Genomic DNA, 24965 nt, shown 5'->3' on the forward strand with positions numbered 1-24965 from the left:
TTATTTACTCGAGACCCAAGGAGCCAAGGGTATATCCATTATATATATTATATTGATATATACATATATTTCGATCAAAATGGAGACTATTATGGACATGTAGAGACATAACTCTATAAATGTAACCACCCTGGATGATTCAGCTGGCAAGTGGTTCTCCACTTGCCCTTTTGCTGATGGTCAGCTACCGTAGCAAGGTCACGCCTCCTAGAAATCCAACCTGTTTCGTAATGTTTTGTGCAATCAGCATTCCATCAAACGGGGTGGCGAGCAGGCTTAAGTGGCTTGGCTGATTGGCTGGACAAAAGAGCCCTAGGTGAGGGCTGCGCACGCCCGGCTCATTCCCTAGGCTGCCGGGACCCCGGGCGCTTTCGAGCTCTGCCTCCGCCTGGCTTGCGGAAGCCGGGACTTCTGCTAGCATCCGCCGAAGCTTTCCGCTAAGATCTGCTTCTTTTCTAACAAAATTCACGTCTTGGCGGACGGCCCGAGGAAAGCCCGAGGTAGGGGCTTGCGAAATTGCCCCTGGATAGGGACAGTCCTCAGGAAGGGTAGGGCTCTCCAATTTCTTGAGTTTAGTTCCTGTGGGAGGACGGCTTCGGAGGGGATGGAGAGGGGAATTTCAACTGGGAAACCGATAGGGACCAAGTTGTCCGGCGCGCGTGTAACCTGCGCGGTACGGAAGGTGGGTCCCTGAGCCCGAGGCGGGTGGGCGGAGGAAGCACTGTTCGCCGCCAGGGGAACCGGGAGGGAGATCCTCCTGGCGGCGGACAGAGTCCTCCAGCTCTGCTCACGTGCAGAGCCCGGGGGCCTCGCGTGCGCGCAAGCCTCTGTGGCGACCGTCGCGGCGAGTGCAGCTCCCTCCTGCTCTCCGGGGGCTCAGTCTCACCTCGGCCTCCGGCGATCACACCTTTGGCTCATCGGCTGTGGTTTCTCCTCAGGTCGCGATGGATCTTGAAGAAGGCAGCAGTGGAGGAGCAGGGAAAAAATTCTTGAAAATGGACAAAAAAAGGTAGCCAGTTTGTTTCACTTTCATACTTTACATGGCCTGACAGATTTGGGCGACTTGTTTCAAGCCTCCAGCACTGAAATAAATGACGAGGTAATGATGATTGATGATGACTTTAAACGCTAGAGATCGCTCTGCAGAAGTTGCCTGGCAGAGTTGAGCACGGACGGCATTTGCATTTTCCTTCGGCCTCGGTGAACCTCACTGTTTGGATTTTAGGACATCCTTTTCTGTGTTTTATAACTTTCTGTTTTGCAAGCCGTGCTGATCAGTTAGTCACATTGACTGTCTTCCTCTTTGGTGCTTGTGCTCTGCTCCGTGATCCAGTACGTTGCTTCTGGTGAAACAGTCACTAACTCTGCATTGTGCGTGGCCTGTAAGGTGGGACCCAAGGCCAAAACTGCATTTAGGTGTTAATGCTTTTAAAAAGGCAATGAACAGTCTGGTCTTTTTAGAAGAGCTAGCATGATGTGAAATTATCCCAATGTCTATAGAATTGGTAATGTAACCACTCGGAAAATAATTAATTTAAGTACATTTTGGTTGTAGCGCAGTGTCTGCACAGGAAATTTTGAACTCCACACAAGAGGATTATTGTTAGTAGTAAATTGTAAAATAAAACAAATTAGTAAATATATTAGTAGAAACTGAGCTTTTCAGTGTAAGAGAAAAGAAATACAAATGTGAATGTCAAATAAGCTTTTAAAAAGGAATGTTAGCCCAGGGCAGTGTGGTGCAGTGGGTTGGCGTCTCCTCCCATTACCCAAAGGTTGTGGGTTTGATTTCTGGTCAGGGCACATACCTAGGTTGCAGTTGACCGCCAGTCTGGGCTTGTATCATCCTGGTCCAGGCTTCTACTCAATCAATCATGCTTCTCTCTGGCATTGATGTTTCTCTCTCTCCCTTCCTCTCTTTCTAAAAGCAATGAAAAAAATGAGCTTGGATGAGGATTAAAGAATACATATATAAAAAATATTAAATTTGAATTAGAAGTTTTAATATGATCTCATGGTTTAATAGTTCAGTTTCTGTCCAGGGAAAGGGACAATAGCAATGATCACATGGAGTGCCAGGTCTTGGTTTCTAAATACCATTCCTTACTAGAAGGACTGTGAACCCTGGGAAGAAATGGCTGATCCCAGCCATACCTGGGTAGGGGAAAAGGGGGCCTGGAGTATCCTGTGCTATGCCAAAGGAAGTGGAGTTTAAGTCATCAAAGGACACAGGAGTTGGCTTGAAGAGGCTTCCACTGACCAAAGATAGGACAGTATGAGACACAAAAAGAATAATGACAGAACTTGATCATAAAATACTGAATACAATCCATGAGTCCTTAATAAAATTCTGAGAGGAGGAGGAAAACTGAAAGGGTGAGAGAGGGAGAAAGAATAAAGGAACATTCTTTACAGAAAAATGCCAATTACCATTTTTGAACCTGCATTGTTAAAATTGATTCAGGCAAGGATTGTTAATGGAAAAGTTGTATCTAAGAATTATCCAAAATTCTTACTAATTGGAAAAAGAAAATTGTGCTTTTCCAGTGGGGTGATTTTGCAGTTGTACTTGAACCAAGGGATCAGACCTGGCTTCACTCATGGTGGAATACGCTGTGCTGCTGACAAGACACCTGCTAGGAAGTACGTTAGCGCAAACATTTAGTCTGAATCCAGTCAAGCTTCTACACCGATGTCATCCAACAGAAATAGAATGTGAGTCACGGCTGTGACTATTGATTTCTAGTAGCAACATTAAGAAAAGTAAAAGGAAACAGGCAAGATTAACTTTGAAAATATATTTTAAGGAAACCAGTATATCCAAAATATCATCATTTCTACCTGTAATCAGAATTATTAATCAGATAGTTTACATTTTTTTCATACACAAATGCCCTCTTAACTGCAGAGGTATGTTCTAAGACCCCTGGTGGATGCCTGAAACCAAGGAGAGTACCTAACCCTATATATACAGTTGACCCTTGAACAGCACAGGTGTAAACTACACAGGTCTACTTACACTCACTATTTTTTTTTTCAGTTAACTCACAGTTCAAACCTGTGTTATTCAAGCATGAGCTGTCAATTGGCATCCAAGTATGAAGAAGGCTGACTAAAGTTATAGGCAGGCAATCAGCTTCCTTAACCCTCCTGAGTTGTTTAAGAGTCAGCTATACTATATTTTTTCCTATACATACATACCTGTAATAAAGTTGAATTTATAAATTAGGCACAGTAAGAGATTAACAATAACTATAATAAAATAGAACTATTATAACACTATTCTGTAATAAGAGCTATATGAATGGCTTTGGAGCCATTAAATAACAGAAGGGTTACTTGAACACAAGCACTGCGTTACCATGGCAGTAGTCCTGACTACCTAGCAGTCAGGTAGCTATACAGCATGGAGATTCTGGCCAAAGGGATGACTCATGCCTCGAGGGGGTGGGTGCTAAATTTCATCACTTCACTCAAAGCAGCGCACAGTTTAAAACTTATAAATTGTTTATTTCTGGAATTTTCCATTTAATACTTTTGGACCACAGTTGACCATGGTAACTGAAGCCATGGAAAGCAAAACTACAGATACGGGGAGACTACTAAGCCTTCAGATCTGCTGTGTATTTATACTTATTGCGCATCTCAACGTGAAATCAGTTTGAAACAGATATATCCAAGAAGTGAAACATTCTGTAAGGTATCTGTTCTTGTTCCTACAAAAAGTTAGTGGGATGAGGGTGAGGAGCAGAAAGACTTCCAGATTTAAAAGAGACTAAAAAGACAAAACCACCAAAAATGTGTGGACCTTGTTTACATCAGAGTTCAAAAAAGAAAAACCTATAGAAAACATGCTATTCATTTTTTTTTTAGATATGATAATAGTAGGTAAGCATGTGAAGTGCTATGGTATTTGCAACTCACTTAAAAATGGTTCAGCAAAATATGAACAATGGTAATGTATACTTCAGTTTAAAACTGAAGAAAATATGGAAAAAATGTTAACAATTGTCGAATCTAGATGAATTTTATAAGGGTAGTCATTATTAGCATTTCAATTTTCTGCTTATTTAAAGTTTTTATAATAAATTTTCATGTATAACAAAAAAACTTCATAAAATGGAAATAGATTGTTTCCTTTTGTTTTCAACTTAAAAAAATACCTTGGTACTTTAAAGAACTTAGGATGCAAACGAGGATATTATAGTAAGAAATACTGAGAGTTTGTGGAGGGAAGTGGTAAAGAAATTGGTTCAAGCCTGCACGTAACTTCATTTTATTATTTGTTCTTATTGTGGCCTACAGCCTTGTTTCAAACAGAAATGTTTTTAGTTAAGTACTTCTTATTAAATTTTGCTCATCATCATTGATATTAATCTATTCTTAATAAACCTATACATTCTTTCCCCCTAGTTTCATTGAGCTATAATTGACGTATAGTCCTGTATAAGGTGTAAAGCATAATGGTTTGATTTACACGTATCATGAAATGATTACCACAATAAACTTAGTTTACAGCCATCTCATACAGATATAATAAAAAGAAAAAGCAAAACATATTTTTTTCCTTTTCATGAGAGCTCTTAGGATCTACTTTCTAAACAACTTTCCTGTGTATCATAGAGCATTGTTGATGATAGTCATCATGTTGTGCATTACTAGATCCCTTGTACTTTATCTTATAACTGGGAGTTTATACCTTTGGACCGCCTTGCTTAACCCCACCCACCACCCCAGGGAACCACAAATCTGATCTCTTTTTTCTATGAATTTGGGCTTTTTAATTTATTTTTTATTTTAAAGATTTGTATTTATTTTTAGAGAAAAGAGAAGGGAGGGAGAAAGGAAGGGAGGGAAACATTGATGTGAGAAAGAAACATCAGTTGGCTGCCTCTTGCACACGCCCCAGCTAGGACAAACCCACAACCTAGGCATGTGCCCTGACTGGGAATTGAACCAGCAGCAATTTATTTCACTTTGCAGGGTGATGCCCAACCAACCAAGCCACACTGGTCAGGCCTGGCATTTTTTAAAAACTATGTATTCTAATTTGTAATTATAAAGAAGCAGGTGGCTTTGTTTATAGGTATGATGGTTGGAGGATTGTACCACTTGGAATATCTGTATTTATAAGACTCAAAATTAAAATGGGGTTTGATGAGCGACTTCCCTGTGGTCAGCCCTGTGTTTCAAGCTGCTGGGAGAAGTCAATAATCTAGCAGGGGTGAGAGTCATTGTGGAAGTGCATATTCTTGCAAAGCAGTAACTCAGAAGGCTAAGGTTGCACCGAATATCTGGTGTTGAGGGGATAGACTTCAGTTTAAACCTTGACTTTTTTCTAGCTGTGTGACCTTGGACAAGCTAGTTAGTTTCTCTCACCTGCAGTTTTCCTATCTCTAAAAGGACAAAAATGTGCCTGCTTCTTAAAATTAAATAACTTTGGATGGTGAACATACAATGCAATATACAGATGATGTGTTAGAATTGTATGCTTGAAACCTATACAATTTTATTAACCAAGGTCACCCCAATAAATTTAATACAATTAAAAAAGATTAAATGAGATCATGTGTGGGAAGTGTTTATTTAGCCAGTGCCTCAGGAACATTATAACTTTTCCAAAGTAGCAGCAGTTTCAGAAAAGGAAAAGATAAATAAAAAGCTGAGATCTAAAATTTGATCATATGTGGCTATTTTTCTCCTCTCATTCTGGTTCCAGGGTTACTGAAACCATGCCCTTACTTGGAATAGGGTGGGACCACGTTTGAAGAGTTATGTTTGTGTATTTTGTGTGTTTATGTCTGTCCAACATTACTCCCAAGCCAAATACGGGGCAAACTCTGGATTTTTTTCTTTAGAAGTCTCTTCAACTCTTTGACCTTGCTTAGCGTAAAGAACAAAGACAAAGATGAATTCACGTTTTGAACATGAAAAGCTGTGTAAAAATGACGTGGCTCTTCTCTGAAATTGTCTTTCTTTTGTACACTTGAAAATATAGATGCAGAGGATGGTAATGGTTGGTTTTTCTTCACGACCTAAGTGGCAGTTACACAGGGTGGAAAATGGGTTATCATTAGATTCATTTGAATCTAGTCTCAGAATAATAATTGACTTTCTTATTATGCTAGAGGGCAGCTGTTTTTGCAGTTTACAGACCATCCTCCTTGACCTTGACTGTAGCTTTTCTAGGTTGTATTTATTGCTGTAATGGTCCATTTAGGGCTCCAAACATCATTTCAGAATTAGATTTGTTTACAGTGATTTAATTCCTTTTCTTCTTAGGTTGGTTTATGCCCAGCATCTGATCTCCAGTACTCTCCACTGGCAGAGGGAATTATTAAGGTTAATCTGGGTAGTAGATAGACTATCTACTTCTCGAATTACTTAAATGATAAGGGGGTTAGCTTGGGAGACGACAAATGATTTTCTAGTTAGAGTAAAAACAGGAAGCTCTCTTTTTTAGTATTTTTTTCCCAATTGAAAAGTAATGTGCCTTCTGTATGTGTTTATCATAGAAAATTAGGAAATACAAAGGCATAAGGAAGAAAATGTTTTGATAAAAATCTCAACCCCCAGAGATAACCACACATGTATAGATTTCTAAGATACATGTAAACATATTTAAATTTCATAAATTTAATAATACTAGTAACCTGTTTTTAACTGAATAATATATTGTAGGCATGTTATAAGCTCTATATTAATTTGGTAATTTAAACATTTATATAATTAAAAAAATTTGTAATTCTATTGCTGTGTTTTTCAGTAAAAAAAATGAGAAGAAAGAAAAGAAGCCAACTGTCAGTGTATTTACAATGGTGAGTTTTGAATTTATTCACTCTTCAGAATACTTAGGAAATTGATTTCTCCTTACCTGGAGAAGAGATATTTCACCTCATATAATTATTTCTTGGAGAGTGGGTTAATGGAAAGGTAAAATGTATTGGTTTGATTTAGCTCACGTCAGGGAAATGCCGATTGTAACTTTCCATGTGAATTGAGCCTCAGTAGCCATCCTTCCCTTGTTAGAGTTCAATATCCTCCTTGTTAGTCGCTTAGTTGTGGTACCAGTGATCGATGGCAAGCACCTCTCCCACAGATAACAGATCTCTCAGCACCTGGGTGAGCCAGCCATGTGGGGTGTGGTTCAAATAGTACACAAGTTTCTCTGTTTTCAATGACTCTGAAACGAGAGTTTTGAATCAAAGTCCCAGGTACTTATATAATAGTTTGCAATGAATTGTTTTATTACTATAACTTAGTACATGTAATAATTCCTCTGTGCTGAGGAGCTGATAATCTAGATTTTGAGAACAATATAATTCTTTATCTCATTTTCTTTTTTATTATTAATTTTTTAAATTAATTTATATATATTTTTTCAAATACATTTGTCTCCGCCTTCCCACCACCAGTTTCCCCTGCCCCCCATCTCCCTCCCTCAGTCCTTCCCAATATATGTCATGAGTCCCTAATATATGTTCCTTGACTTAATCCTTCCCTTCCTTTTCTCCGCCCACCCCTCCCTCCTTCCCTCTTGACTCTGTTGGTTTCTTTTTTCTTTCAGTGTTGCTGGTCATATTTTCCTTGCATCTTTGTTTTGTTGGTTGGCACAGTGATTCTCTTTAATCAACTGAGAATAAGACAGGGGTTTTTTAGATACAGCTGGTTGATGGTCTCTCCCTATCTGAATTGCAATTAAATTCATTTTGAGACCAAAACATTTCTGTCTTTTGTAGTTTTTATTATTTGTAGCTTAGATTTTATTTATTTATTTTTAGAGAGAGAGGAAGGGAGGAAGAAAGAGAGGGAGAGAAACATCAATGTGTGGTTGCCTCTCATGCACCCCCTACTGGGGACCTGGCCCACAACCCAGGCATGTGTCCTGACTGGGAATCAAACCAGCAACCCTTGGGTTCGCAGGCTGGCACTCATTCCACTGAGCCACACCAGCTAGGCTAAAAGTCTGGAATTTCAATGTGAGGTAATAATAACACACATATAGCTATATATGCCATGTATTGTTCAAAGTATCTTATAAATGACCTCATTTTTTTTTCCTTACAGAGATAGATACTACTGGGTTGGCCAAATAGTTTATTTAGTTTTTCTCCTAAAATAAAAGATAAATTTTTCTGTTTTTAGTAACTCTATTGATTTGGATATTTTGAGTATGTTGGCTATCTCCCACATGGTAGAATGTTGATTGTTCTCAATTAATGTCTCGATTTGATTGCTATCTACTCATCTGGTCTACCTAATGATGGAGCGTCATCCAGCAAGAAATCTCCAACACCAAACTTTGCAAACCACTTTTGACACATTCAATCAGTCATGGCACCTTTTCCATACACTGCACAAATCTTTTTCTGCACTTCAGTTGTGCTTTTACCTTTTTTGAAATAATAAAGCATAAAATGCCAGAAATGTTGCCTATCTTCTTCCATCTTCAGTATTAAAATGGCTACACAAAAATTCACCAATTTTGATAATTCTTTTTTAAATGCATGCTGATATGACAGCTATTACAATACAATGTAACAAAATTGTTTCAAATAAAGTTAAAGACAACTAAATTCTACCAGAGCCATCTTACAGAAAAAACTAAACCAATTTTGTGGCCAACTCAATATTCCTCTGAGATGAATACTATTATTATTCTAATTTTTCGGATGGAGAAACTGAGGCCAGACATACTATCTTGCCCAAGGATACGTGGTGGGGCCAGGATTCAGACCTGGAAAATTCATGTTCTAAATACAGTGCTCAGGATGGCATAGAAAGAATATATCCTAAGCCTTTTGACAGATGCTGTACTACTGCTGTGTCTTTTCTCTGAAGAGTTGACATAGAAAACTGTGAACTAGAATGTGAAAGCTATAAACACAAAGACGCATTAAGAAAGTTTAACAATAAAATGCTGAAGTTACTAGATTGCCTAATTAATAACAATATCCAGCTAAGACAAAAACTCGTGTGTTGGTGGTTTCCAAGAACCGTAAGTTTGATGATTCACAAGAGGAGCTCCCAGGACTCAGCATGGCCAAGGTATATTACAGCAGAAGGGTACAAAGCAGAAGTGGCCATGGGAAAAGGCACAAAGAGAGACAGTCGGGAGAAACCAGGCACAGATTCCTGGAGTCCTTTCCCAGTGGAGTCATACTTCATTCCCCAGGCGATGAGTTGTAGGAACATAAGTGAAAGGCTGTCTTATCAGAGAAACCCAGAGACTCGGCGTGCAAGGTTTTTATAGGCTGATCATGTAGGCACAGCACATACCAAAATTTCAGACTTGTGACAGGAAGGGAGGTTTTTCCAGGTAAACCACATTGCGCAAATAGTTCTGGCTGCTTTATCAGTTAAGGAGGTCTTCATCCTCCCCAAATCCAAGTTCTAGATGCCAGATAAGGGCCAACCTTGTAGGCAGGCTTTTCTAAACATGGCACTCGGCAGCTTGCAGTGTTAACTGTTTTCTGCACACCATCCCTGTTTCCTTATTTCTACTAGGAGACTTTTTACCCATCTTGAGAAAGTGATAAAAAAGAGAAGGAATAGATTCATTTTTTTCTACTAGCCTTTATTTTATTTATATCAGGCCTTGTTTCAACACTTACAGAAACATACAAGAAGAAAAAAATGGAAAGCTGGTGAGCAGATGGGGACAAATGGAAATAACGGCGGGAAACATGCAGTTAGGCTGCGGTTCCGATACAGAACACTCCTTAAAGATTGTGTCCGCTTGCCAGGATTATACTGCGGATTCAACTCTAAGCTTTCTACTTTTTGTATCTGATTGAAAGGTTAATTTTTTTTTCTAAATAGCTAATAGCTAGCAATGTTATATGCTGCCTCTCTGCCAGGCATTTGCGAAGAACTCCATGTATATTTTTTAACTTAATACTCACAGTAACTTGATGATGTAGGCACTTGTGTTAGCCTTACGATCCAGATGATGAAAAGGACTCAGAAACGTTAAGCAATACATTCAAAGTCACAAAGTCACAAAACTAGTACGTGAGCAAGCTCAGAATTTTGCTCAGATTTGCATAGCCTAGAGCCAGGGCTTTTAACAACTTAAATTCTTTATGATAGTTTATGACTGGGTAAGCTCTTATCTGCTTGGAATTGAAAAGTCCTTTTTTGATCATTATCTTCTAATCACATAGTCATTTCTGAGTCATTGACTACCACCTGACTCAGTGCCCCTTTTCACCCCCATGCCCTTTCTAGCGTGGGTGGCTTTTATGGTGTTACGAATAACCACTCCTTAATCCTCACAGCTGCGGGGGCAATCTTTTCCTCCCCTTCACCCCAGCCATCCACTCTTATACCCAAATCCTGGATTTTGTTACTTGAAACTCTTCTATCCACTAAGTGCCCAACTGAAGCAGGCAGCTTGCGTTAGGCAGCCAACTCCTCTCTTTTCAGTCTGCTCGCTCTGGCTCTTAGCCCACTCACCCGTCAGTTTCCCTCAGCCCCTTCTGTCTTCTTTCTCTTTCTCCTCCAGCTTCAAGTGATGACTATCTCTTTAGTTATTCACTTGCCCAAACTAGAATCTTCTTTTTACCTGTTACTTGTCATATATAGCCCAGGTAAAATCAGCCATTTGCCTTCTTGGTGCCTGAACCACCCCCCCCCGCCGCCCCCATCTGATTGGTGCTGGAGAAGGTCCCGCAGCAGGGTGCGCCCAGCACAAACTGGGTACTATTCTTCAGTTCTTTTCACTATGTCAAACTTCTGCTCTTCAAATTTCCCACTTCTTCCTCCCTCGCCCTCAATGCCTCTCATTCTTGGTGGATAACCTCTTCTTTTATTTCACAAACAAAATGGAAACCACCTGACAAGTTTTTCAGCTCTTCTCTTCCCACTGTACAAACATAGCTTCCTGTACCTGGGTCAGTCCCCTCTTCCTTCCCTTGTATTACAACAGAGGAAGCATCTGGTCCTTAAAACTCACTACTCACTCTACTTTGGCTCCTTTATATGCTGTCTTCTCAATAACTTTATATTATTTATAATCATTTCTGTATCTTCAATCTCTCCCCCAGAACTGGGTCTTTCCATTGGCATTTACACATCAGGTGTCATTAATTGTATTAGACTCCTTCTTAGTGGATTTTAAACATCATTCCTCTCTAGATTGCGTCCCACATAAGAGTTGTCTTTGCTTTCTGTTCCAGTTTTACCTTGCAGTTACTTTTTTTTTAAGTTAATTTTTTAAATCCTTACTTGATATATTTATTGATTTTGGGGAGGCTGGGGTGGGGAGGAGAGAGAGAGAGAAAGAGAAAGAGAGAGAAAGAAACAGAAACATGGATGTGAGAGAGAAACATCGATTGGTTACCTCCTGTACATGCCCTGACCTGGGAATGACCTGCAACCTAAGTATGTGCCCTGACTGGGAATTGAACCTGCAACCTTTTGGTGCCTGGGATGATGCTCCAACCAACTGAGCCATCTGGCCGGGGCCAGTCACTTCTTAACATATTATAATTTGGCTTTGTCTCCACCACTCACCAAATTCAGTGGATGTGTTTTCATTCTATCCTGACCAGTAAGTACTTGACACTGTCCACCATAGTCTTTGTTCTGTTTGCTTCTGTAATGCTGCAGTCTGCTGATTTTCCTCTCAGCTCTTCAGTTTTTTTCTTGTGTCACCTTTATCTGTGAAGTTCAAGTTCCTCGACTCCTTATTCCAAGAGTCAGTGATGGTGTTGGCATTTCTCCAGCTTCATACAACTGTTTCTTAATTGTTTTCATGCAAAACTCCTGCACAGTTATAGTATCTTCTATCCATTTTTAGTGGTGTCCTACTGATTTCTAGTTACTTTTGTTCCTCTATGGAGAACACTGCCACTTGATTACCTTTATTTAATTTACCTTTGCCCTCATCATTCTTTTATTTTTGGTAACCTTATTAATGACTCCTAGGCTCAACACTCTTCGACCTCTTCCGTTCCAACAACCTTCACCCCTACTCTGGCTCAGTAAGTTACATTTGTGGACAAGAACCATGGGTTTAATGTCTGGGTGTCCTCCCATCTCTGAAGCCATAAACTCAAGTGGATATCTTCACCCTCAACTTCTCATTCCTCTTTACTATCTCTCTTTGATATTGTGCAACTCCCTAGTGCTGTTGTATCAAAATACCACTAACTTATTGACTTAAAACAACACAGATTTATTACCTTACAGTTCTGGGGCCAGAAGTCTCACAAGGCCGAAATCAAGGTGCCATAAATTCCTTCTGCAGGCTCTGAGAGAGAATCTATTCCCTTCCCTTTTTTAGCTTTTAGAGGCTGCCTGCATTCCTAAACTCACGGTCCCTTCCTTGCATCACTCTAACCTCTTACTTAAGTCTTCATTCATTTCTCCTGCTCCTGACTGATCCCTTTGGCTTCTTCTTATAAGGACCCCTGTGATTTCATTACGCCCACTTGGGTAATCCAGGATAACCTCCCCATCTTCAAATCCTAACATAAGTAAAGTCCCTTTTACCATGTAAGGAAACATATTCACAGGTTCCTGGAATGAGGGTGTGGACATATTTGGGGGGAGAGGGTCATTATTCTACATACCACACCTGGTCAAGAATTTGTTTGCTTTATTTCTTTGTTTGTTTTTTACTTATTGATGAGAGAGAGAGAGAGAGATTTGTTGTTCTACCCATTTATTGGTTGATTCTTGTATGTGTCCTGACCGGAGGTCCCGCAGCCTTGGCGTACCTGGATGACTTTCTAACCAGCTGCTGAGCTACTCAGCCAGAGCTTTGTCTGCTCTCTTAATCTGTCTCTTTATTACTAGTCCTCCTCCTCCATTTCCGCTCTTCTAAAAACTTTTCTATCTATAGTAACCCCATAAAATCACCTCAGTTCTGTCCTTAAAACTCTCTCTAATGCCTTTCCTTTACACTTAGATGGGAAGTTTAGAGTTGACCCCAGACTCCCTCCTGCGGCCATAAAAGGCCCTCCATCTGACCTCTGTCTCATCTCTAACGACACTACAGACTCTTCACCTTCACTCTGCTCTTGCCACAGTATAATTCTTTTTGATTCTTGACACACACCGAACTTCTATTCATCCTAGAACAAACCTTTGCATTTGCTCTTCTGGCCTGGAATGCTCTGTCTTCAGATTGTCACATGACTAACTATTATATATACTTCCTGTCACTGTGGTCTAAGCTCAGATGTTGCCTTCTCAGAGAGATGTCCCTGATCAGCCAGTCTAAGCCATGCCTGCCTGTCACTGTGGTCCAGGCTCCAAGGTGTCAGGGGTTTTGTATGTTTTGTTCATTGATACACTCCAAGTACCTAGAATAGTGCCTGGAACCTTAAAAGGTACTTGGATATTTTAATATTTGTACTAGAACGCAAGGTTTATGAGGGTAGGTATCTTGTCTTAGTCACTGTCATTGCCAGTACCTACTACCAGAAATGACCCTTGTTAGGTGCTTAATAAATATCTTTTGAAGAGAGATTAAGATGGTGGAGGAGTGAATGGGAGTCACGCTGACCTCCTCCCAAGACCAAACTGGAATTGTGACTAAATAGTGGAGTAATCACCTGGAAAACAATGGAACGATAGTGGGAGAGGAGCCTTGGAGCCACGAACAGTGGATTTGACTCTCACACATCCCAACGGGTGAGAAGTGCGGTGGAGGCTCGAGAGGGTGGGCTGGGTGCACACGGGCACTGGCACCAGAAGGACATTGAAACGGCCAGTTAGCTTCCCCCGAGAAGAACGGGGTCTGAATCATAAACAGGAACCCCTAAACTACAGCAGCTAAAACCAAGAAAATACAGACAAAACGCAACCCTGAAAAACTTAGGGGCGCTCTCTGCCAGAGACAGGTGGCTGGGGATGCAAAGAGAGATTTAAAGGGCCAACGCAAAAATTGCAGTGGCAGCCACCCTCCTTGATCTCTGGGTAGAGGCGGCAGCAGGGTGGGCTAGTGCCTGGGAAAAGACTGGTGAGGAAAATTTTGTGAAGAGAACTGAGACGGCGGCCGGTGGAGCCCGGGTGATAACGCACCTCCCACCCTGCAGCTACCATCTCGCTCGGGCATAAGGGAATCAATTAACCTGCCTTTTGTGCGCTCCGCACACAGCTTGTTAGTGAGTTAGCTGGGGGGCTGAGTGCAGACTGGCTGGGAGAGCCTTGAGGAGAGACTGAAGACGGAGGCGTTGGGGGAAGAACGGGAGGAGGAACCGGGGAGTCCCCACTCCTCCTTGCCGAAGTCTCCATTGCGCGGGAAGAAGCCACACTCCCAAAGAGCCAAAAGCCGAAAAGCACACATAGCCACCTCAAAACCACCCAGCGCAGGCGCGCACACTTGCGCCGAGTGACTGGTGAGGGTTGGCGAGCGTGTGTGTGACCCGCGCGGGCTGGCGAACGCTTGCACCTGCCCACAAGGCCTCCCACAGGTTGGCACCGATGGGGCCTGCGAGGGAGTGCACAGAGCGGCAAGGGCAGGCGTCAACTGACCCGCGCGGCCCGTGATTGCAGAGTGGCTCACAGAATTAGTAGATCCTGGCCGAAGGGGTCACAGAGCTGCCCAGAGTCCCTGGAGGAGAGACCAGAAACAGGGTTAACCGGAGAGTCCTGGAGCTGACTTCCTCCCATTTCCATAGTCCCCATTTGGCGAGGGCAAGCAACCCACCCAAAGAGCCAAAAGCGGGGAAAACACACAATAGAAGACCCTAAACTGACCAGTGCTGGGGAGCTCCATGGCCAGAGGGGCCAGATGAGTACGCGAGGTCGCGAATAAGCCCCCTGGTCTGGGGCAAGCACATGCGACCCCAGGCAGGCGGGGGATCCTGCCACGCCCGGAGGGCGGTCAAGGAACCGGGGTGAGAGTGCAGAGCGATCCCAAAAAATAGTCCAGCCCTGACCGAAGGGGTCACAGAGCTGCCCCAGGCAGGAGTCAGACACAGACAGTAGACTCCTGGAAGGCTCAAACAAACAACCCAAGGTCCTATAGGGTCACCAACTGACATCATCAGAGGCAGGCCCAGAAAGAAAAGTAAAGGACAAAAATACTTAACAGACTCTCACAAAAATGGGAAGAAAAAGAAGTTCCCCCGAAATGAGTGGAAATGGGGACTCCCCACAGAAAGAGCTAAATGAAATAGAGGCAAGGGAACTATCAGATATTGAATTCAAAACAATGGTTCTAAGGAAGCTCAATGAGCTCAGCCAGCTCAAAGAGAACTATGAGAAACTGCAGAGAAACTATTAGAATCTTACAGCAAACTATATCAGCCTGGAAAAGGACATAGAAACTATCAAGAAGACACAAGAGGATATGAAGAATACCATCTCTGAATTGAAGAACACAGGAGAAGGAATCCAAAGCAGGCTGGATGAAGCCGAGGATCGAATCAGTGAGAAGGAGAATAAGATAGAAAAAAGCTCCCAGAAAGAACAAGAAATGGAAAAAAGACTAAAAAAGAATGAAGAAGCATTTAGGGAAATGCAGGACAACCTGGAACATAATAATATCCATATAATAGGGATGCCAGAAGGAGAAGAAGAGGAGAAGAGGAGAACCTCCTCGAAAGAGTAATGATGGAAAATTTCCCTAATTTGAGGAGAGAAAGGCTCTCATGGATCCAGGAGGCACAGAGGACCCCACTCAAGAGTGACTCTAAGAGGTCCACTCCAAGACACATCATCATTAAAATGGCAACTATCAAAGACAAAGAGAGAATCCTGAAGGCAGCAAGGGAGAAGGAGAAAGTCACATACAAGGGGGCCCCGATACGCCTAGGAGCTGACTTCTCAGCAGAAACACTCCAAGCCAGAAGGGAATGGCAACAAATATTCCAAGCCATGAAAAGCAAGGGCCTACAGCCAAGGCTGCTCTACCCAGCTAGGCTCTCCATTAAAATAGAAGGAGAAATACGGAGTTTCCCAGACAAAAGAAAGCTAAAAGAATACATCTCTACCAAACCAGCACTCCAAGATATGCTAAGGGGACTGGTTTAAGCAGATGAAGGAAAAGAATGAGACAGAGAGGAACACAAGTACAAAGAGAAAAGATGAGTAAGTTTCTATCAGTAATATCTCTCAATGTGAATGGACTAAATGCCCCAATCAAAAGACACAGGGTAGCTGAATGGATAAGAAAACATGACCCACACATATGCTGCCTACAAGAGACCCACCTCAGAGCAAAAGACCTACACAGATTGAAAGTAAAGGGATGGAAAATAATATTCCAAGCAAATGGACATGAGAAAAAGGCTGGCGTTGCCATACTTGTATCAGACAAAGTCGATTTCAAAGCAAAGGCCATAAAGAGAGACCCAGAGGGGCACTTTATTATACTTAAAGGAAGAATCTATCAAGAAGACATCAACATTGTAAACTTATATGCTCCCAATATAGGAGCCCCCAAGTTTATAAGGAAATTGTTGGATGACTTCAAAAAAGATATAGATAGCAACACACTGATAGTAGGGGATTTCAACACCCCACTGTCAAAAATGGACAGATCTTCCAAGCAAAACATTAATAAACATATTGTGGCGCTGAATGAAACACTGAATCAAAGAGACTTAACTGACATATATAGAACCTTACATCCCAAAGAAGAAAAATACACATTCTTTTCAAATGCTCATGGCAGTTTTTCAAAGATAGACCACATGATAGGACACAAAGCAAACCTCAGCAAATTCAGGAAAATTGAAATAATACCAAACTTTTTCTCAGACCACAAGTGCTTGAAACTGGAAATCAACCTCAAAGAGTAACTTCAAAAACTTGCAGACTCATGGAGACTGAACAGTACACTATTAAACAATGAATGGGTCAATAATGAGATAAGAGAAGAAATCAAAAAATTTCTGGAAACAAATGAAAAGGAACAGACAACAGTCCAAAACCGATGGGACACAGCAGAGGCAGTCCTGAGAGGGAAGTTCATAGCAATACAGGCCTACCTAAAAAAGATAGAAACATTTCAAATAAAAGACCTAACACTACAACTTCAAGAACTGGAGAAACAACAAGAAATAAATCCCAGAGCAAGGAGAAGGAAGGAAATAGTCAAGATTAGAGCAGAACTGAATGACATAGAGACAAAAACAACAATTCAGAGGGTCAACCAATCCAGAAGCTGGTTCTTTGAAAATTAAATGAAATTGACAAGGCTTTAAGCAGATCCATCAAGAATAAAAGGGAGAGGACCCAAATTAATAATATCAGAAATGAAAGAGGAGAAATAACAACTGATACCACAGAAATACAAAGGATTGTCAGAAACTACTATGAACAATTATATGCCAAGAAATTTGAAAACCTTGATGAAATAGACAAATTTTTAGAAAAGTATAATCTTCCAACACTGAAGGAAGAAGAAACAGAAAGCTTGAACAGACCGATAACAGCTGGGGAAATTGAAGCAGTCATCAAGGAACTCCCGGCACAGAAAAGCCCAGGGCCGGACGGTTTCACAGGAGAATTTTACAGAACATTTAAGGAAGAGCTAACCCCTGTCCTTCTCAGACTATTCCAAAAAATCCAAGAGGAGGGAAGACTCCCAGACTCTTTCTATGAGGCCAGCATCACCCTGATTCCAAAACCAGATAAAGACACTACAAAGAAAGAAAACTATAGGCCAATTTCGCTGATGAACATAGATGCTAAAATCCTCAACAAAATATTGGCAAACCGCATCCAGCAATACATTAAAAAGATTATCCACCATGATCAAGCGCGATTCATCCCAGGCATGCAGGGATGGTTTAATATACACAAAACAGTAAACGTGATACATCACATAAATAAAAGAAAAGACAAAAACCACATGATCATCTCGATAGATGCAGAAAAAGCATTCGATAAGGTACAGCACCCATTTATGATCAAAACACTCAGCAAAATGGGAATAACTGGAGCATTCCTCAACATAATAAAGGCCATATATGAAAAACCTACAGCCAACATCATACTCAACAGGCAAAAACTGAAAGCTTTCCCACTAAGATCGGGAACACGACAAGGATGTCCACTTTCACCTCTTCTTTTCAACATCGTGTTGGAAGTCCTAGCCACAGAGGTCAGACAAGAGAAAGAGATAAAAGGCATACAAATAGGAAAGGAGGAAGTAAAGCTATCATTCTTTGCAGATGACATGATAGTGTACATAGAGAACCCTGTAGACTCTACCAAAAAACTCCTCCACCTAATAAGTGAATTTGGCAAAACAGCAGGATACAAAGTCAACATTCAGAAATCAAAGGCATTTTTGTATGCCAGCAATGAAATAGAAGAAGAAGAAATCAGAAAAAAAATACCATTTGATATAGCAAGAAGAAAAATAAAGTACCTAGGCATAAATTTATCCAAAGACGTAAAAGACCTGTACGCAGAAAACTATACAACATTGAAGAAAGAAATTAAGGAAGACACAAATAAATGGAAGCATATACCGTGCTCATGGATTGGAAGAATTAATATCATCAAAATGCCCATACTACCCAAAGCAATTTATAGATTCAACATAATCCCTATTAAGATACCAATGACATATTTCACAGAAATAGAACAGACATTTCAAAAATTTATATGGAATCATAAACGACCCCGAATAGCCTCAGCAATTTTGAGAAAGAAAAACAAAGTAGGAGGGATCACAATACCGGACATCAAACTCTACTACAAAGCCACTATACTCAAAACAATCTGGTACTGGCACAAGAACAGATCCATAGACCAGTGGAACAGAATAGAAAGCCCAGAAATAAGCCAAGGTCTCTATGGGCATCTAATATTTGACAAAGGGGGCAGAAGCATAAAATGGAGCAATAATAGCCTCTTCAACAAATGGTGTTGGGAGAGCTGGACGGCTACATGCAAAAAATTGAAATTGGATCATCAGCTGACACCATACACAAAAATAAACTCAAGATGGATAAAAGACTTAAATATAAGTCGCAACACCATAAAAGTCCTAGAGGAGAACATTGGCAGGAAATTCTCGGATATCCCACGCAGCAATTTTTTCACTGATATGTCTCCTAAAGCAAGGGACATAAAGGAAAGAATAAACAAGTGGGACCTCATCAAAATAAGAAGCTTCTGCACGGCTAAAGAAAACATCAGCAAAATGAAAAGGGAGCCAACCCTATGGGAAAATATATTCGCTAATGATACATCAGATAGAGGTTTGATCTCCAAGATATATAAAGAACTCACTCGACTCTACTCCAAGAAGACAAACGATCCAATCAAAAAATGGGCAAAGGACCTGAGCAGATGCTTTTCCAAGGAGGAGATACAGAGGGCCCAGAGGCATTTGAAAGGATGCTCAGCGTCACTAGCCATCAGAGAAATGCAGATCAAAACCACCATGAGGTACCACCTCACACCAGTCAGAATGGCCATCATAAACGGATCAACAAACAACAGGTGCTGGCGAGGCTGTGGAGAAAAGGGAACCCTAGTACACTGTTGGTGGGAATGCAGACTGGTGCAGCCACTGTGGAAAGCAGTGTGGAATTTCCTCAAAAAGCTGAAAATGGAACTGCCTTTTGATCCAGTGATTCCCCTGCTGGGACTATACCCTAGGAATACCAAAACGCCAATACAAAAGAACCTATGCACCCCAATGTTCATAGCAGCACAAGTCACAATAGCCAAGTGTTGGAAGCAACCTAAATGCCCATCAGTAGATGATTGGATCAAAAAGTAATGGTACGTATAAACAATGGAATACTATGCAGCAGAAAGAAAAAAAGAACTACTAAACTTCACGACAGCATGGATGGAACTGGAGAGCATTATGCTAAGCAAAATAAGTCAGTGGGGGAAAGACAAATACCATATGATCTCACCTATAAGCGGAACCTAACCAACAATACAAAGATGCAAGGAAAATAAGACCAGCAACACTGAAAGGAAAAGAAATCAACAGAGACAAGAGGGAAGGAGCGGGGGGCGGGGGGCAGGGAAAGGAAAGGGAAGGGGAAAGTCAAGGACCATATAGCAAGGACTCATAGACAAAACCAAAGGGGAAGAGCTGAGGGAGGGAAGGAGGGAGGGGGCAAGGGAAAGTGGTGGGGGGTAGTCAGAGACAAATGTATTTGAAAAAATAAATTTAAATAAATTAAAAAAAATAAAAATAAATAAATATCTTTTGACTGTTAAATGAATGAGTGAATTAATGAATGGATTTGCCCTCTCCAACCAGGCACCATGGTAAGGTCATATTCACCATCTAGGCTGCTGAATATTATCTAAACCACTTTCCTTCCAGCACTTTCTATGTTTTCTTTCCCCCCCGGGAAGCCCAACCTTTGTCTTTCAGTGCTGATTGACCTTTCTTATATGTGGTTCTGGGTCACCCCCCTCTCTCTTCCCATCAGCACCTAACGATATATTTTTCATTTCCTTGTATGTAAAGGGCTCTCATTATAATTAGCTTATACCTATGTTATGTAATGTTCAGTACATTTCACCTGATGTGTTACAACTTTGTTTTTGTCAACCTGCTCCTTCACTGTAAGCTCCTGGAAAGTCTTATTAATTTTTACCCTTCTAAAACCAATAACCGTACTTGCTTATATTTTATGTTTTTATATTAAACGCTTAATTAAAGCTTCTTTTATTAAATTTTATTTTTATCCTCATAACAGCTCTGTGAAGCTTACTGTCTATATGAATGTTGTCCTCATTTTATACATGTAGATGCTGAGGCTGAAGGTAATTAAGAGATTTTTTTTCCTCCAAACTCTCCTCCCTCGCAAGTGACAGAGCTAGGACATTCCGGTGAGGCTTTTGTCCTACTCAGCATTATGCTACCACTTTCCTCAGATCTGTTCACCACAATTTTTTTTTTAAATTCCCCCCTTGAGGATACGTTCATTGATTTTAGAAAGAGAGTAAGGAAAAGAAAGAGAAAGAGAGAGATGTTGATGTGAAAGAGAAACAGATTGGTTGTCTCCAGTACGCACCCCGGCCAGGGATCAAACCTGCAGCCTTAGAGTGCGCCATAGGACACTCCAACCAACCGAGCCTCCCGGCCAGGGCTTCTCTGACCACTTGCTCTCCAGAAACCAGTATTGCCTCAAGCCACAAATAAATAGGATGTTCTGAATTCTCTTAACATTGTCTGAAATTTCTAAAATTCTTGGAAACTTGTTTACATTTGTTCTCATTCCCAACTGGTTCCCTTCTAGCCTGAGATGAAGAGATACATACTTTTGCCTGTTTGAGAACCATCCTCCCTTTACCAAGTCTTATAATGAAAATTTCCCAATGTATACAGAGGTAGAATAGTAAAATTCATGCTCATATACCCATTGTCTATAACAATTGTTAACATTTTGCTACATGTTTCACCTGAATTTATAGATTTCATGTTTCATATGTAACTACCTCAGCTTATACCTCTGAAAAAGTTCCTATAAAACATTTTCTTGTAAAACATAAGACAGGGATCATATTTAACAAAATAAATGTAACTCCTTAATATTATGGTATGCTCAGTTCATAGGCAAATTTTTCCAATTGTATCCAAAAAAAAAAGTCTTACAACTGATTTGTTCAAAACAGGATCCAGTCAGTGATGGCATTTGGATATAGTGTCCCCTGAGTGTAGACAGTTTCCTCTTTTTAAATGCCATCGACATGTTGAAAAGGCTGTACCAGTTGTCCTGTATAGACTGTCTCACCCTCTGGACTATTTTTATTGCTTCCTTATGGTATCATTTAACTTGTTGTTTCATGCCTTGTATTTCTCTCATTCTGACAGTTCTAAAGATTTTAAGACATTCATGGGAAATATTTTGGCTAAGAAAATTGCATTGGGGGTGCTATTTATTTCATGTCTCATCTCATCTAAAAACATCAAATGTCAGGGAATTCTACTTTTTTATGATACTGAGTTTGATCACTTAGTTTAGATGATGACAGATTGGATTCCTCCATGGTGGAAGTACCTCTACCTCCTTGCAGTTGTGAGGGAATTTGAGATATTGTGGGATATCTTGTTTCATGTAATAGTTTTAGAATTCAGTGATGATCCCTTGCCTCTAGTTCTTGAAACAATTGTTTTCTTTATTCTCTAGACCATTGTTTCATCTGTTTCCTTCCTGTATTTTCAAGAACCCTCTCTTTGGGTGATTTACCTATAAATATAGTAACAATTAAATAGTTAGCCCTGGACATTGCAAATCCCCTTAACAACCATCCTCTCTCTTCTTCCTGTCCCCAAGATCATCAAAAGGACATTCAACATGCTCTCTCTCTTCATCTACAAATTATTCTTTACATATGAGTGTGTGTGTGTGGGGGGGGCGTGTATGAGAGAAAGAGAGGGGGGAGAGAGAGAGACAGAGAGACACAGACAGACATCGATTGACTGTTTTCCAAATGTGCACTGCCCGGCAATGGAACCTACAACATAGGTATGTGCCCTGGCTGGGAATCGAACCCCCAGCCTCCTGGTATATGGGACGATGCTCCAACCAACTAAGCCATACCGGCCAGGGCTGCAAATTACTCTTAATCCTGCTCACTCTTTATATGTTCCTTTATGATTTGATCTGCTTCCATGACTTCTGTTACATACACTTAGTAGTAGTGTCACAAAACTACATTTCAATCTCTGAGTTCTCTCCATCATACCTGCGGGGTAGAACTCCCAAGATGGGCAATCAAACAGGACTAAATGAGATTACTCTGCCATCTTTTCCCTTGCACCCTGTGTCTTCTGCTTTGCCCTAATTCAGTGAAGGGTGCCTCTTGGGTAGCTTTTTCTTGCTGCTTCTACTCCTCACACCTCAAGCTTGGGAGACCACAGTGCTCTCTAAGCACCTTGTTGTCGGTCTTGCTCTGCTTGCTGTTTTTGCTGGCTGGAATACCTTTCTTCTTGCTTCTAAACACTTGCTGTTCTCTCAAAGCTGGGAGGAAGCAGCTTTTCCACAAAGGAGGGAATGTCCATCCGCTCAATTTTGTATCTGCTCTATTCTGTACACTATGCTGTCAAAGCATGTGGAACATATATTGTGTTTACTCTTTTCTTTGCCTTCCTCCTTCTGTTTAAACACTGAAAGCAAGAGTTCTGTCTTTTCTCTTTATCTCTGGCTTTTAACTATCATTGAGTAGGCATTTACTAAATATATATATATTCATGGCCTGCTTTTTTTATTATGGTTAATGATTAGTTTTGGAGTTAAAATGTCTTGTGGGGGTGATTATAGAGAAATCTTTGCATGTCAACTGTCTTCTCTTCCTCTATTGAGGAACTTGATATTTTACCCACTTTGATAAGTCTCTGAGAGAAGATAAATGGTTCCTATTTCTTCCTTCTTGTTTATGTGTGTGTATATGCGTGAGTATTTTTAGGAGGTGGAAGAATGCTTAGTTAAAACAAAATAAATAATGGTAAAATGTACCCCATGTTTCAATGAAAAAGGAAAAAAATGCCCCAAACAATCTCTCCTACAGGTTTTAATTTGTAAAGTGGATGATGTTTTTAGATTATGTAGCATATATGTCATTACCCAAACTTAACCTCACTTGATTACATTTTTAAGAGCAAGGGAAATTTTAATTGTGAATACCTAAGTACGTATTAGATATTCTTATACTAGGTTCCAATTTTCCCTGATTTTATAACTCAGCTTCATTTTTTTCTTTTCTGCTTTACGGACCTTTAGAAACTGTTCTGCTGTTTATTCTCCACTTGTCAATTCAACACTTATTTCCACTTCTTGCTACTGTAAGTTCCTTGTTAGCTAACTTTAGGATTGTTTTCTTTTTCCTTTTTTTTTTGGTGGAGTATACATTAGTTTTAAAATTTCTCTTCCTTCTGCTGTGTCTTTTATCTTGATCTTGATCTTTCTTTTGGTTTATGTGACCTGTCCAGACCTCTGACTTTGTACCCAGTTTCCTCCCTAAAACCTGCTGATTGTATCTATATCTTGAATCCACACAACCACCCTACCATAAACACCCACAGCTGGAGCTGGCTTCGTCCTGTTTCTATTTTTGTTTTCTTTCATTTGGTTTTTCTTTCAGTCCTTAACTAGTTCCTTAAATTATACAGACGAAATAGCAATTGTTTCCCAAGTGGGCCTTCCAAAGAGCCCCAAGCCCCTTCCCCTTACTGTGCTGTTTTTATCACTTTTTAGGTTCGGAGAAGTCTTTCTTTTCTTCTTGTGGCTGGCCTGCAATTAAAGAGATTGTCCAGGTTTACACTTGTCAGTCCTTATGGCCAAAGTCTGTATTATCAAGAAATCTGGTTTTTGACAAGCATGCATCTTTTTCGTTTCATTTTTTTATCCTCACCTGAGCATATGTTTATTGGTTTTAGAGAGAGAGGAAAGGGGAGGAAGGGAGGGAGGGAGAGAGAGAGAAACATAGACGTGAGAGAGAAACAACGATGTTGCCTTCCATATGTGCCCTGACCAGGGATTGAACCCACACTTAGGCATGTGCTCTGATTGGGAATCAAACCTGCAATCTCTTGGTGTACGGGACGACACTCCAGCCAACTGAGCCACCCAGCCAAGTCAACGAGCATGCATCTTAATTTGTTATTTTCCTCCTTCTCACTATTGAGGGCTAATTATGTTAAAATCAGTTTATATTTATACTAATGCTATTATGCAGCAGATCTGTGACCCGAGACACTTTCTTAGAGCAAGAAAATATGTTTGCTCAATGGGGTCCTCAGGGAAACCTTTGGCAATCAAGATTTTTCTTGACTAAAAAATCTTGAGATGAAAAGTGCCCTATATTCTTGAAATCAGAGCAACAGATACTATATTTCTATTACTATACCATTAAAGACTTTTATAGTTTTCCAGAGGAATGTTCTATCGTCTCATCAAACCTCATGCAAAAGGCATACTAAATTCAATATGAAGAAGTAGGTCAAAATTCAATAGAAGACCCAAGGACCCATTTCTAATTAGGTTATTGCAATAGTTTGGCTTGAACGAGGGTGG

General features: G+C 40.6%; 1 protein-coding gene across 1 annotated transcript in view; it reads left to right on the plus strand.

Moving 5' to 3' along the window:
* The first annotated feature begins 244 nt into the window (after positions 1-244).
* ABCB1 (ATP binding cassette subfamily B member 1) overlaps positions 245-24965 on the plus strand; it is an 86424-nt gene continuing 61703 nt past the window's right edge. The window contains exons 1-3 of the mRNA XM_054564096.1: positions 245-500; positions 939-1009; positions 6767-6818. Of these exons, the coding sequence (XP_054420071.1) occupies positions 945-1009; positions 6767-6818 (117 nt within the window). The 5' untranslated portion in view covers positions 245-500; positions 939-944. The remainder of the gene's footprint in view (positions 501-938; positions 1010-6766; positions 6819-24965) is intronic.

Source organism: Pteronotus mesoamericanus, unplaced genomic scaffold (genome assembly GCF_021234165.1).
Source record: "Pteronotus mesoamericanus isolate MK-2021 breed Mesoamerican mustached bat unplaced genomic scaffold, CSHL_Meso_final scaffold_85, whole genome shotgun sequence".
In the NCBI taxonomy this organism is placed as follows: domain Eukaryota; kingdom Metazoa; phylum Chordata; class Mammalia; order Chiroptera; family Mormoopidae; genus Pteronotus; species Pteronotus mesoamericanus.